This window comes from Mytilus edulis, chromosome 9 (genome assembly GCF_963676685.1).
Source record: "Mytilus edulis chromosome 9, xbMytEdul2.2, whole genome shotgun sequence".
Classification (NCBI taxonomy): Eukaryota; Metazoa; Mollusca; class Bivalvia; order Mytilida; family Mytilidae; genus Mytilus; species Mytilus edulis.
In genome coordinates, this window is record NC_092352.1 from 84,261,316 (window position 1) to 84,277,455 (window position 16,140).

Genomic DNA, 16,140 nt, shown 5'->3' on the forward strand with positions numbered 1-16,140 from the left:
TAAAAAAATGTTAAAAAAACAATCGTTGCTACCAGAATTTTCCAATGTACCTTTTCTGATATAAAGTCTTACCTGTTTGAAAGTTTAAAAGACATTGTTCTTGTAGAAATCCAAATACATTCATTATTTCAATGTTTAATATTTTAATTGACTGTACAATCACTTGCAAATCTCTGTACTATCAATTGGGCCTTTGCTGTATACCTTATTGACCAACTTCAATAGATTGGTAAACTGACAAAATTTGATAAAAAGTAGAAATTGTATATCTTAGTTGGGTTGATGTGTTTGACTCGTAGAACAATGATTGAAACTCTAAATAAAAACTGGCTCATCACTGGTATTATATTTTAATTGAAAGACATGCACACCAAATATATGAAGAGATTCGGAAATAATATTGTTTTATCATGATTAATCCTTTTCATTGGCAACATTAAAAAGGAAATGAATGCAATTAAAAAATGTCACCAGGATATGTGAACCAATCAAATCCGTGATAATAAGGAAGTCATTGTAGGTCAAAGAGTAATTTCATATTTACATGGAACAGAAGAGTTTCAAGTGTTAATCTCAATCACACATTCGAAAAAGTTTAGTAAGGGACGACATCAAAAGTTCAATGTAGGATAAAAAAAACCTTAATTCACATAGTTTTTTCGCTGAGTTTTTCGTGAGTTTTACAGAGCTTACTTGAGGAGGGGGTCTTAACTTTATGGAATGGTTTTCGCTCATATGACTACCGTTAAATTAAGGTACAGGCATTCCGGTTTGAAAATTTATATAGATCTATAAGGAACTTTTGAGAATCAAAACATATCAGAAGACGGAATTATGACTACTACTACAATAAAACAAGAAATTTTGAAATAATGTCTTTATTAAGGTAATTATCTTGCAGATGTCAGGAAACATCTTCTTTTTTCAATCGAATGTTCGCTTCATACTTTTACATAAGGGAGGCACTTGGATCCCTGTAAAATAAAATTAAAAACGTAGAAAACAAGTACTATTACGCTACAAAAGTTCCGAACAATCTTCAACTTTTTTTTATTCGATTTCATTGTTTTTTTAAGATGGTTGGTATGTTGTGGTTTATTGGTGTTTATAATATGTATGTCTGTGGTTTTATTAAAGATATACATTTTTTCTTAAAATAATAAAACTACCGAATTCCAAAGAAAATTCAAAATGGAAAGTCTCTTAATTTTCAAATTGCAAATTCAAAAGCTCAAACATATCAAACGAATGGAAAACAGCTGTCTTATTCCTGAATTTCCATAGGAATGTCGACAATTTGTTGTACCATTACATTCTACAAATATGTTGTAAATAAGAAACTTGCATCATTTTGATCAAGTACGTGTTCCTCTGTGCATGTATAGCGTGTTTTACCTTTTTGTCAACTATCATCAACCGGGTATCCATCGTTATTTTAAAGTTATGGTTCAAATTGATATGTTGGCGTTCTCTGAACCATCATTTACAATGAGATATCATCTTTTCGGAGATTTTCATGGTGAATTATGTTTAGATCCTCAGTATAACATATCACCAGCCTGAGGCTGCTAATATATTGAGTTGGAACAGTCACATGGCAGATGTTTTTAAGGAAATCTACAACAGCAAACTCTTGCAATGCTTGATTGTTGTTTTTTTTTTTAAATAAAGTGAAATCACCTCCGATACTGATGAAAAACGTTGCTGGTGTTGGCAGCAACGATTCCTTCATTAGAAAACAAAAATGTGTCCCTTCATAATTTTATTAAAGCTAAATATTTATAGTGTTTCCTGTTTGCTGCCAATTGTAATTTAACCTTTTTCTTAAAATTTTCTTTTTTTGTTGTTGTTATTAATGTTATGCTCTTAATGGGCCCTTTAATTTGGAAAATAAAAAAAAAATATTGTATTGTATACAATACTCGATGCCCTGTATATCTATCATTTAAATATCAGTGAATAAATTGTGGCGAAATAGTTACTCGCCAAGGTATCAGGTCTTATCAATCAAAGAGTTGAAACCTAGTATATATATCATATGATTTTTAACCTTGGCTAAAATCTATGCACTCAGTCTTTAGTTTTGCCTTTTGTAAAGATAAATAAATTAATTGGAGAGTCAAATAAATTCGTTCATGATATCATTTTTGTTTACGCACACTTGGAAAAGAGAAAACGTATCATACATACATGTTGATTCTCGCAGATATATCCACTCGTTGCACTACAATGTGCATCGTTCCAGTTAAAGCCGTGTGGCTGATAAAAGTACGCACAGTCTTCATTACCGCCTGTATTGTTGGGTTCTCCTGATTTCCACCCGGAGTATTGTACTTTAGACAGATCGTTCACCCATCTCCAGTCTCCTTCCTTCAAATAATCTCCTGCTCCCATCCAGTAATTTTGTTCAACCACTTCTATTTTAATATAAAAAAAATATTAAAGTCTCGGAGTCATAGACATAACCCAACATATATACTCTATGATGGATTACTGACTGGTAAACCATTAAGTCAAGGATTTCGTGATCACAAATTAATATAGATCACCATTCCTAGAGACAATCGTATTTGTAGATGTTGTAAAATGAATAATATTGAAGATGAATATCATTTTGTGTTGATTTGTCCTGCATATAGAACACTTAGATGTAATTTTTTGCCAAAGTATTATTGTTCATGGCCAAATACACGAAAGCTAATTTTTCTGTTACAAGCTGGGTCAAAAAGCTTAACTAAAAATCTATGTAATTATCTTAAAGCTGCATGGAAACTAAGATTGCAAATTATCAGTTAATATATTATTCATATTATTATAAGTTATCTCTGCATTATTTAATTTGTTTAATTGTTCTCTGTATTCTGTCATATTTGTCATATATGTATATATGTATTATGCTAAAGCAATGTTGTTGCTAATGCAATAAAGATTCATTCATTCATTCATTCATACGGCTTGCAACAATAGGCAAAGCCCATACCACATAGTCACCTATAAAAGGCCCGAAATGACAAATTTTGTACCAAGCTAAGCATAAAATGAATTTATGAATGTATTAATTCGATAGACATGCTGACAAATTGAATAATGATCGACGTACGTAATGTGAAAATTCTACTTAAATTGAATTTAGTTTGAAATGATGTTGCAAGTCAATTTATACACAACCTGTTGTGATTTACTATTATCACAATATTCAAGCTAAGTCTTATAGAATAATCAAGTTGACCATATTCAGTAATTAAAAATAAAATACTTGCTTTTACTAGTTATCATATTCTTGATCCACGAATTTTCATTTGAATCTGTAACCTTGACAAGATATGCTCCCATATTTCTGCAAGTTCTCTGCGAATAAAAAAGTATAAAAGATAAAGAAAATGTTATTGTTAAAATATTTGTTAAATGTTAACTAGGGATTCCTTATTTTTCGTGGGATACCAATTTTCGTGTATTTCTTTGGTCAAATTGAACCACGAATAAAGGTGGGCAACGAAGTACAGATTTTACAAAAGGCCTGTACGCAGAAAATTGGCAAAACCGCATATTCAAATATAGACGAAATTAAGATTTTGCTTCGACCAATGAAAACTGGTACACACAGAAATAAATAAATCCACTGTATTCATAAACTATTTTTTGGGATACAAAGCATTGTAAGTATCAACGCCAACTGCAAAGCTGTAAAAGACAATCAGTCGATGACGATACAGAAGAGGAATAGAAATGTTACTAAAAGTCTTCAAAATAATTTTTGTTGTTATACGAAGTCTGAATATACTATTAAACCGACTTATTTTAACTCGGACAAGCTTGTACTCTTTATTCTAATGGTCAATTGCAGTGACGGATCCAGCCATTTTAAAAAGGGGGGGTCCCAACCCAGAGTAAAAAAGGGGGTTCAAACTATATGCTCCCATTCAAATGCATTGATCGGCCAAAAAAGGGGGGGTTCCAATCTCCGGAACCCCCCCTCCTGGATCCGCCACTGAATTGAACGAGGTTTTGTTATCTGATAATGGTATGAAAATGTATTTACCAAAATACAGAACTTGGTGAACAAATGTTTCTAATGAAATAAAGCTCGATCTAGAATGTCTGACGAACGAATACTTTCAATAAAAACATTGGAACTAAAAAAACTAAAATTACAACTTTACACGGTGATTTACAATCACAACTGTAGTAAAAATAAATGGTATTTTCATATTCGCTGTATTATAAGATCTTAAAAGTTTTTCGAGACTTACTTCAGCCTCAAACCACGACATTTTGTCTGATGAAAAGTAATAGCAGTGATTCTTGTATTCCTTCCAACCTGCCGGACATCTGGGAGATTTTCCTTAAAGATTTAAAGATAAATTAAATTGATTGCACAGAGGATACTGTAGTACTATTGATGCACATCGAAGTTGTTGATGTAATTTAATGGTCTATATTTTCAGCAAAAGCTGTTAGGCATGTAATTGGTGAAAAAAAAGAGCCTAGACTAACGCTATCCAACGGGAAATAAATACGGAATGCTGATAAATTTGTACAAACGAAAATACAAATGAGATATATACTAAAACAGCAATGATAGAAAAGGTTCAATGATTGGTTCAAACTACACAAGAGACAAGAGACATATATTTAGTAACAAAAACAAAAACATGCACGTTTCTAAGTTTATTTTTTTGGGGGGAAAGGGGGGGTGTATCCCCTCCCCCCCCCCCAAAGATTTATAATTGTGAACTATCGGCAAAATTTTAATTTTACGTTGTTTTCAATTTTTTTCCGTTTTCTTTATTTTTAATGATAATGTATTATTGTTTCTGAAACAGCAATATATAAGCTGTCATGGAAATTACCATATCTTGAATAACGGGATGATTTAGGATTTTGAAACCTATGAAATGTTAGTATATTATTAATCATCAACATTTGAATTCACTTTTATGAGATTTCGAAAACAAAAGCAACATTTGTTTCTTTCCTATTCTAGATATTTTTGTCTTACGTTTTGTTCTTACCATTAAGTTTGTCTTCCAATGTCTTCAGCGATGATCTTATACCAGATATGATCGACTTCTCGTCTTTTCCATAACATGTCTCGGACTTAATCACAGAAACACAACAGAATATCACCAGCAGGGCACAGACAAACATTCTAAATTCATACAAGAGTATTGACAGCAAATAATGTGATCATATAAAAGTAAAAAAATGTTATATTAAAAGATAGAACTTATATAAAAAGATAATACAATAGTTATATATATTTTATATATGTAACAAACCTTTAGTTTCTTGCGAGCACTGTTTCCACGATTGACTTCAGCTGGACCTTTTATAAAGCACTATTCTGCAGGAAGAAATCGGAGATGTGCAACCTTTCCATGTCAAGCTTAAGTCAATAAACATCGATGATATTTTGGCACAATATACTGATATTATATTACGGAAACTGATACGCGAATTATATTTTGATAAACTATCAAAAATATGTTTTATTATAGAAAATACTTCATGAAATTCTTTGACGCAGGAAAACAAATTCATGAAGCATTTTATACCGTGCTTCATAACAAACTGCTAGATAAAGGAACAAATTTGGTGTGAGAAACCCACTCAACAAATCACAAGTGGTCGGATATGTTCCTAACCTAAAGAAAAAGAAGCTCTGAAGATTTATACATAAACAAGAGGCTCTCAAGAGCCTGAATCATTCACCTGAAATTTTTTGGTTTAATCGTTCATCAATGGTTATTTTTGCTTTTCAATAGATTTAATAACGAGTAACTCTTCCATTTAGATGTTCTTTGCATCGGTCATATTTTCTTCAAAAGAAAAAAATGCATTGTATCTTTATGTTCCATTTTAGCCACATTGGTTATGTTTCTTGACATACAAGGAAATAAAACACAAAACTTATACCAGATACTCTGAAACTCATTCAGCCCAAGTTTGGCTGAAATTGATTCAGTAGTTTCAAAGAAGATTTTTAAAGTTAGCAAATTACATGAACACGTTGTCTTCAAAGGGCAATAACTTCTAAAGGGGTCAATTGACAATTTTGGTCATAGAGCTTATTTGTAGATCTTACTTTCCTGAACATTTTCGCTGTTTACAGTTTATCTTTATCTATAATAAAATTCAAGATAATAACCGAAAACTGCTAAATTTCCTTTAAATCATCAAAGTCGGGACAATAATCTAAAAATCATTACCCAATTTGGCTGATAATTTCAGAGCAGGTAGACCTTGAAATATTGAATACTTAATTTCTCAATTACCTGATTTTCTCTAAATGTTGTAGATCTTAAGATATAAGCCGAAAACAGCATTTTACCCTATGTTCTATTTTACGCCATAGCAACCATGTTTTTTTTTATGAACAGAAAATAAAACACAAATTTATTCTAGATACACTAAGGATCATTCAGCTTAAGTTTAGAGGGAATTGGTTCAGTATTTTTCAGAGGAGAAGATGTTTGAAATAGTTTACACTGGACGGACGACAACGGACGCTTAGTTATGGCAAAAGCTCACATTTCCTTTGAAAAGGTGAGCTAAAAATTAAATGAAAGCTGTAACAGTTGAAGATGGAGAGGAATCAGAAGAAGCTTCAGCTGCCTCGGTGCTTCACAAGGAACTGTACTAGGACACCTTTTCTTCCTCTGCCACATTAACGACCTCCCAGATACAAATACGTCATCTGTCAGACTTTTTGCAGATGACTTCCTTCTGAGCAGGAACATAAATACCCAAAATGACCATACACTCCTGCAGCGAGACCAACAAAATATAGAGATATTGGTCTAATACTGGGGCATGCGTTTTGATGCAAAGAAGTGCTATATTCCAAACATCAAGAACAATAGCCAGAACATGTACAGCCTATAGACGGACATGTACTACAACAACTTTAAGTCCAATATAATAAATCCATACTTAGGCTTACAAATATAGGAAGACTGACCTAAAATCGTAGGCAGATCCAGCCCCCTTTTTTGTGGGAAAATTTGGTTGATTATATAGGGAATCACTGAAGCATGACTGGAGTTGGCACCCTCTCTCTGGGCAGTCATTACGCCCCCTAATGAACATTTCTGGATCCGCCACTGGAAAGAACTTCACACATTTCAAATGTAGTCAAGAAAGCCAATTCGAAGGTAGACTTTCTAAAAAGAAATCTACCTTTTTGCCCAAAAGACTTGCAAAAAGATCGCATATATATCGTAAGTATGTTCAACTATGGAATGTGGCCATAGTATGGGACCCATGGGGTTTGGGGGGGGGGGGGGGTGTAACTTCGATATTTTTTTGGTAGGGGTGTGCCATTTTTGCCTCAAAAAACGTACCCATTTTAATATAACATTCACTGAAATTCAGTACCTATAGTTATATAAATATTTAAGAAAGAATGACCTAGACTTAATATAAAATATGACCCATGCTTATATATTTTGAATGAATCGATTTAATTTAATATAATAAGTGACCATTATAATCAAAGAGCTGATAGCTCTGAAGTGGAAGAAGGTGAATAAAAGGTAACTTGAATTAATATAAAAGCAGCCCCACTTACCCAGGCTGCTTTGTTCCATTATCGTTAAAATGTATTTTTTTTTCTTCAAACAAGAAAAGGTCATAAGTACATGGATTTCCCATCCGTACAATCATTTTCTATGTTCAGTTGACTATGAAAATTAGATAAAATCTTTAATTTGGCAGTAATTAAGAAGATCATATCAAGAGGAACACATGTGTACTAAGTTTCAAGTTGATTGGATTTCAACTTCATCAAAAACTATTAGCCTAGTTGCACATATTATATGTTGACTTCCAATTAGTTATAAACAAATTTAATATATAAACTTCAATTTAATCCTTGAAAGGAGGTCTAAATTAATAAAATAATTTATAAATTTTAATTTTTTTATTTGTCCAAAATAATTTAAATTCATTTAATCAACATCCTTTTATGATTATTTGATTAAAATATTAATCATTTATAGTCTTTTTACCATTTACATTTTTAAAAGCAAAATAACTGAAAACAGGATAAAACAAAGGGAAGTAACAAAAAAGTATTTCAATATTCCCAATACACATCGTTTTGATAACACAACGGCAGTTAGCCGGAGGTAAACATCGTTGATTACCAGTATGTTTGACACCCAAGCTGTCAAGTGAAGCCATATAATTATACATCTTCTTTGATGTTCAGGTAAAATTTAACACAGGTGTCAATTACACCCGTACAGTAGTAAGAAATGATCAAATATGGCGTCTGAAAAATTTCATACACGGAAGTTTTTTCTCCTAAACGGGAGGTTCACATGTATGTTACGAAGGGCATCTAATTCACATGACAAAGGAAACCCATGAATAAAGATAACACTTTATATATCCTTTTTATTTATATAAAAATAAAATCTTCTTGTCTGCAGGATTGCAAATTCGTAACTTCAAGGGCGAACTTGTAAACAGGGCGATACCAAATTCACGCATGCGTAATACAAATATCTACAGTTAAAACATCCTGTTACAAGTAAACAAATTACGTTCATCTGGATAAGATGAAATCTAATAATTTACATAAATAAAAGGGTCATATTTACGATAGTGATTGTATTACAATCATAATTTACAAATTAAATGATTCAGATGCCCAATCATGTGTAAAAATCGGTGTCAGGAATCTAAGTTGTTTTGAAATTGTAATACACGAAATGAATGCGGCATACGGAGACTCAAAGCCAATGGTCGGCCCCTTAAGTCTTCAGAAGACTTGACGTCTTCTTCCACTAAAAATGTAAGATTCTCGATAGCATATTCATATACCCCAAATCGATATACAGTTATCAAACGTAAAAGCATTATAATATAGGATGTCATTAAAAAGGAGGGTCATTTTTATATAAAATCTCGCAAAATTATGACCCATATTTTTGGCACATCTCTGTATACCCAATAATAGGAAGTTATTCCCCCCCCCCCCCCCCCCCCCCCCCAGTGATGGGACCATATACAAAACACGACTCAAATCAACGGAAAGGATATAACGAAGAGCAGCTAATGAAAAACTATTAAATCTTCAAAAACCAAAAACATTTAAAACATTTACATATTCAGGTTCTCAAATATGGAACAGTTTACCAATTGAAATAAAAATGAGTAATACACTTGTATCTTTTAAAACAAAATGTTACAATTTTTTCATCAATTGTGCAAATTAATATGCCTTATCGTTATTATTTAGACACAATTGTATATTGTGTATAAAATATCATTATAATACTGTATGTACTTATAAATATGTTGTTATTATTTTGAGGACTCTCAGGAAGATTAGTTTTAACTAATGGGATCATCCTCTTGACATAAAGATTATTTATTTATTTTAGTTAAGAGCAGCCAGATGCATAACAGGCGATTACAGGTCTAGAGAAGTCGAACACATGTTAGCCTAGTGAGAACTAGACAACCTACAGTCAGAGACTTTGCAACAGTCAAGGAGAAAAAAAGTTTTGTTGAATAGTACGTGTTATTGAGAGTTTGGTCCAAGCTATTGGTCCCGATGATTTTCTGGATAAAGTAAACATGAGAGGGAAATTAAAGTTAAAACAATTAACAAGAGGCTCTCAAGAGCCTGAATCGCTCACCTGAATTTTTTTGGTTTAATCTCTCATCAATGATTATTTTGTCTTTTCAATTTATTTAAATGTTCTTTGAATCGTCCTATTTTCTTCAAAAGCCAAAAAAATCATTTTCTCCTATGTTCTATTTTAGCCATAGGAGCTATGTTTCTTGACATACAAGGAAATGAAATATAAAATTTATACTAGATACTCTGAAACTCTGAAACTCATTTAGCCTAAGTTTGGCTGAAATTGATACAGCAGTTTCATAAGAGAAGATTTTTTAAAGTAAGTCAACATGATGAACAAATTGTGAAAAAAGTCTTTGAAGGGCAATAACTCCTAAAGAGGTCAATTGACAATTTTGGTCAAATTGACTTATTTGTAGATCTTACTTTGCTGATCATATTTGCTGTTTACAGTTTATCTTTATCTATAATAATTTTCAAGATAATGACCAAAAACTGCAAAATTTCCTTAAAATTACCAATTAAGTGGCAGCAACCCAACAATTGGATGTTTGATTCATCTGAAAATTTCAGGGCTGATAGATATTGACCTAATGAACATTTTTACTCCATGTCAGATTTGCTCTTAATGCTTTTGTTTTTGAGATATAAGCCAAAAACTGCATTTGACCCCTATGTTCTATTTTAAGTAACGGCGGCCATGTTTTTTGACGGATCAAAAATCAAAGCACACACTTTGTGCAGGATAATCTAAGGAACAACCATGCTAAGTTTTAACCAAATCCATTCAGTAGTTTCAGAGGAGAAGATTTTTTAAAGTTGGCAAATATGATGAACAAATTGTGAAAAATTGTCATTAAAGGACAATAACCCCTTAAGGGGTCAATTGACAATTTTGGTCATATTAACTTATTTGTAGATCTTACTTTGCTGATCTTTTTTGCTGTTTACAGTTTATCTTTATCTATAATAATATTCAAGATAATGACCAAAAACTGCAAAATTTCCTTAAAATTACCAATTAAGTGGCAGCAACCCAACAATTGGATATTTGATTCATCTGAAAATTTCAGGGCTGATAGATATTGACCTAATGAACATTTTTACTCCGTGTCAGATTTGCTCTTAATGCTTTCGTTTTTGAGATATAAGCCAAAAACTGCATTTGACCCCTATGTTCTATTTTAAGTAACGGCTGCCATGTTTTTTGACGGATCAAAAATCAAAGCACACACTTTGTGCAGGATAATCTAAGGAACAACCATGCTAAGTTTTAACCAAATCCATTCAGTAGTTTCAGAGGAGAAGATTTTTTAAAGTTAGCAAATATGATGAACAAATTGTGAAAAATTGTCATTAAAGGACAATAACCCCTTAAGGGGTCAATTGACAATTTTGGTCATATTAACTTATTTGTAGATCTTACTTTGCTGATCTTTTTTGCTGTTTACAGTTTATCTTTATCTATAATAATATTCAAGATAATGACCAAAAACTGCAAAATTTCCTTAAAATTACCAATTAAGTGGCAGCAACCCAACAATGGTTTGTTTGATTCATCTGAAAATTTCAGGGCTGATAGATCTTGACCTAATGAACATTTTTACCCCATGTCAGATTTGCTCTAAATGCTTTCGTTTTTGAGATATAAGCCAAAAACTGCATTTGACCCCTATGTTCTATTTTAAGTAACGGCGGCCATGTTTTTTGACGGATCAAAAATCGAAGCGCACATTTTGTGCAGGATATACTAAGGAACAATCATGTTAAGTTTCATTCAAATCCATTCAGTAGTTTCAGAGGAGAAGATGTTTGAAAAATTGTTAACGACGACGACGACGACGTCGACGACGACGACGACGACGACGACGGACGCCAAGTGATGAGAAAAGCTCACATGGCCTTTTAGGCCAGGTGAGCTAATAATGTGAAAAGTGCCAATATATTGACAATTTCGGCAAAGAACAATACGGAGGGCTTAGGTATTAGACACTAGCCAGCTATAAGTGAATTATAAAGACTATAGATCAGTAAGTCTTTTATACAATTGTGCATAACTTGATACATCTTGTTTTCAAATATGAAGGAGCTACAATCTCCTTTTTAGCTCACCTGGCCCAAAGAGAGAGAAAGTCTAGAGAGCTATTCAAATCACTTGGCGCACGTCGTCGTTGTCGTTAATATTGAACTTCTTTGAGAACCACTGAATGGGATGGAACCAAACATGGCATAAATCTTCCCTATGAGATGTTGACCAAGGACTTAGTTGTAAACCATCATCCAAGATGGCCACCAGATGTGGACTTAGTTGTAAAAATAGGACAACATTGTTTTTTTTTAAAGAACCAATGAATGATATGGAATGAAACCAACCAAGTGTAGTTACTTTGAAGCTGATCCATCTTCCATATGGCCGCCAGTGGGGAACTTCATTTAACATGGGACCCTATGGACAATACATTCAAAAGTCTTCATTTAGAGAACAACTGAATGGAATGAAACCAAACAATGCATAAATGTTCCTGATTAGGTAACGTGGAAGTGTTGCTACTTTGTTACTGATTTATTGCTCAAGATGATCACCTGTTTTTTTTTTAATAAATATCAAACCCAATTTTGGTATCTGTTTTGATTCTGTATCTATTTTTACATTATTTCCAAAACCAAAGTTGAGTCAGGTGAGCAACACAGGATCTTAGGAGCCTCTAGTTAATATTGTCAACAGTGAGCCTTAATTGCTCACCAGACAAAAATATGTAAAATAAGTCATTATATTTAGCAACAGTGGCATCAATATTTTATTTATGCAAGTATGCTTGCGACGATTTTCTTGGCAAGTATAGTTATACAAATACACATCAATTCAATTGGTAACATGAATATCTGAGTCCATATTATTAATAAATTGCTTGCCATTGGCATGCACAGGCTATAATGAATATTCACCTCACTGCACCATGTTAGGTATACTGATAACAAGGGTAGAGAAAGCTCTGAAATACAACATTTGAGAAAAAAATAGTTTCCTAATTGCAAGAGTTTAGACCACAAAGTATAAAGGAAGTACATATGTACTAATAATTTATGGTCATGTTGACCTATTTGAAGATCTTGTCCAGCTGGTGTTTTTTTGTTTAAAAAGTTTCTCCCTTTCTTTTACAGCTTACAAGATTATAGTCTACAATAAAAGGGGGGAGGTTATACGCTCAAAGGGCATTAACTCACGTTGTAGTTGGCTTAAAATGCAGGCAATGGCAAATTATTTATATATCTTTTATTGTTTATAATTTGTTTATATTAAAAGTGTGTCTGTTTATTAAAGCTTTCAAGATTATAGCACAAAAAATTGTTAAAGGCGGAATTAGTTTTAGTTTGTTGGTGTATGATCTATCTAAACCTCCTTTTTCTCATAAAAGCAATACTAAGTGATAAAACAGTATAAAAATGTCTGTAATTTTTATACAATTTATTCCTGATCTGTTTATCACTTTTAGCTGATGAAAGTGTGGTTCTTTTGGTCTGAATTCTTCATAGTCAAAATTCGATTATGGTATGATGTCAAATTTTCTTGCTTTCCTCTGAATGTAATTACTATATATTCTGACATCATGAAAAAGGCTACCAAGCTGGATTACTTACCATTGAAAGAACACATCTTTTTGCAAGAATTAAGATTGTCTGCATATTGTCGTAAAGTCATTAGAGAAACAAATTCCAACACATAATCTCAGCATATTATCCAGCAGCTAATTTTTTAAAGATATTTAAAAATCTTGGCAAGCCTTGCAATATAAATGTCTCCAGTGGATAAAATATCATATTACAATTGTTTATGGTAGAATCTTTATGCATTGTACATATAAACCTGTTCAGAAAGAAAAAAACAGACAATAAATGAGATTCTTTTTATTTTTAATGCCATTACAAACATTTGATGTTTTTAGGCAGATCTAAGTTACATGCATTTTTACATGTATTAAATATATACATATTTATGTACATCTGCATCAATTAACAATAAGTCATACGACTCAAACAGTATAAATTTGTAATAGAAAACACAAATTTCATCAGTCATCAAAATTTCTGAGAAATGATACCATTCCATATGTATGGACAAAAAATGTAGACATCTAAACAAAAAACTTACTTAACGGATGCTATGCATTAGAAGTTGTTTTGATTTTAGTAATTTCTTATTATTATTCTGATTATTACCTATGTTAATCTCACTTTCAGTACAAATTTGATGTTTCAAATTTTGTAATGACTAGAGTCACCAATAAGACAATATATGATTTAAAGTGGACTGATTCAATAATTGATAAAATCTTTAATGGGGACAAAAAACAGATCAGTTTAATCATATCTTTTCTTATAAGATCCGTCACTTAAAAAGTAACTCACAAGACAAAACGGGTAAATTATAATGTACATAAAGTTTATAATGCAGATTTAAAAATGCCAACATGTCTTTCTTTTTTTTTCAAGTAACAAATAATTTAATCTTAGATAAAAATTTAACATACCTTAAAAAAATGTTATTGAAATTTCAAGACCATGTGTCTTTGTTTATATTTGTAATTGTCTCATATAAAAATTGCGTAATAAAATAAATCACTGACAAAATTTCCATACTTCAGCTTAATAGAACAGCAAATGTGTACGAAATTAAAGTGTTTACTGTAGAATCATTATCATTCATTGGATACTAATTTTCATTGAGTTCATAGGTACAGGAGGATCACATATTTAAATGTTCAATAAATATAAAAAAATAGATGTGGTATGATTGCCAATGAGACAACTATCCACAAAAGACCAAAATAACACAGACATTAACAACTATAGGTCACTGTACAGCCTTCAACAATGAGCAAAGCCTTTTATAGCTGGCTATGTGGTATGGGCTTTGCTCATTGTTGAAGGCCGTACGGTGACCTATAGATGTTAATTTCTGTGTCATTTTGGTCTTTTGTGGATAGTTGTCTCATTGGCAATCATACCACATCTTCTTTTTTTATATTATTAGCTTGACTGGATCTTCATCCCACAGCTCTATTTTTTTTGACTGTAATATTTTATCCTTAATCTTTAATTAATCTTTTAGTAATTGGCATTATATTCTAAATGTCAATTACAATTTCAGTTCAGCATTACATTATTCAAGTCATTCTTTAAGTATCTTTAAAGATATACTACATTATATACCTATTATGAATATGTTTTAGTTACTATGGTTTCTGGCATTATATCTTTCACATGGAATAACTTGTGACAGAAAAATATTGGCACTATATTAATAATTTAGAATGCATTTTAAAAATTAACATTCAGAATTCACTAAATTTCAATCATTGTTTACATCAAGTGACAACTGTATTATTCATTATTGATATAATATAAACAGTATAAAAGTTTTGAACTATGAAACTTACAAAAAAATATTTGACTAGTCAATTTTAACATAATCATAATACAGCACAACCATGTGACATCTATTATAAATACAATCTGATTCCTATACTGATCGTGTGTCCGTGCTTCACTAACACTGAACAGACAACACTTCGTTCTACTTCCTGTTCTGGTCATTACCACGTCAGAGAATAGATGTATTTACACTTGCATGCAAATTTGTCCACCATTACGTAAATTTACCCAGGTTCCCATTAACTTTAACATCACAATTTAAAACATTTGACGTCACAATTAAGAAGTGATGGTTTCTTGACGTCAGATTGAGAAGGTTATTCAGAGTAGATCTAAGGTCATTCAGGGACAAAATTCAGCTGAATACCAAAAGTGTAAATACATATATCCCAAAGTTCTTTAAAACAAAAAGTAGAACACAGACACAAATCTATTCTACTTTCTGTTCTGGTTATTATCACATCAGTTAATCATTTGGACAAAACCCGAGGATCCTGAAAGGTGTTTAAAATAGAAAGTAGAATGTAACATTGTCAAATCTTTGTAAGCTAAGCCTGAACACATAATCTGTATTTCCTTCAGATTGATAATAAATACAACATTAATTTCCATATGTACAAATGTCTTTTCTCTGTACAAAAAATATAAACTTCGATACTGTATGTCATGTGGTACAAAATATACATACAACAAAAAAACATATAAAAAACTATGAGTTAATTATCTCTAAACAGTTCTATATCTTTATTTCTCAACAAACCAAAGTACATTGGTATAGATTAAACAGTCAATCCCTGATCATATAGACAATTTTTTAACAGAAATTATATTGCTGTACAACCAGGTAATCCTTCGTTTTAAATAAATACAACTCTCATATAGTTATGGCACATACTTATTTCAAAATGATGCAGAAATAGTGAAAAACTTATAACTTGACTTACAGGTAAGAGACCATGTTAAAAAAAAAAGAAGTTTTTTATGCTTTTTCTCAGAAGATGCTTCAAATTTATTCTTTTCTAAAAACTACCTGTAATTACATTTAATAAATTATCTCAAACACTTGCATTTTTTCAAAGTGCATGTTATTTCTTTTTACAAGCCATTCCAAT

General features: G+C 31.7%; 1 protein-coding gene across 1 annotated transcript; it reads right to left on the minus strand.

The window, feature by feature from the left end:
- Positions 1–862: 862 nt before the first annotated feature.
- Positions 863–5,377, minus strand: LOC139490473 (perlucin-like protein). Its single transcript, XM_071277251.1, has 6 exons — positions 5,280–5,377; positions 5,013–5,149; positions 4,251–4,342; positions 3,261–3,348; positions 2,191–2,417; positions 863–974 (listed from the first exon to the last, which is right to left on the minus strand). Exons 2-6 carry the CDS (start codon positions 5,146–5,148, stop codon positions 942–944), a joined length of 576 nt encoding a protein of 191 aa, XP_071133352.1. The 5' UTR covers position 5,149; positions 5,280–5,377; the 3' UTR covers positions 863–941.
- Between the last annotated feature and the right edge of the window lie 10,763 nt (positions 5,378–16,140).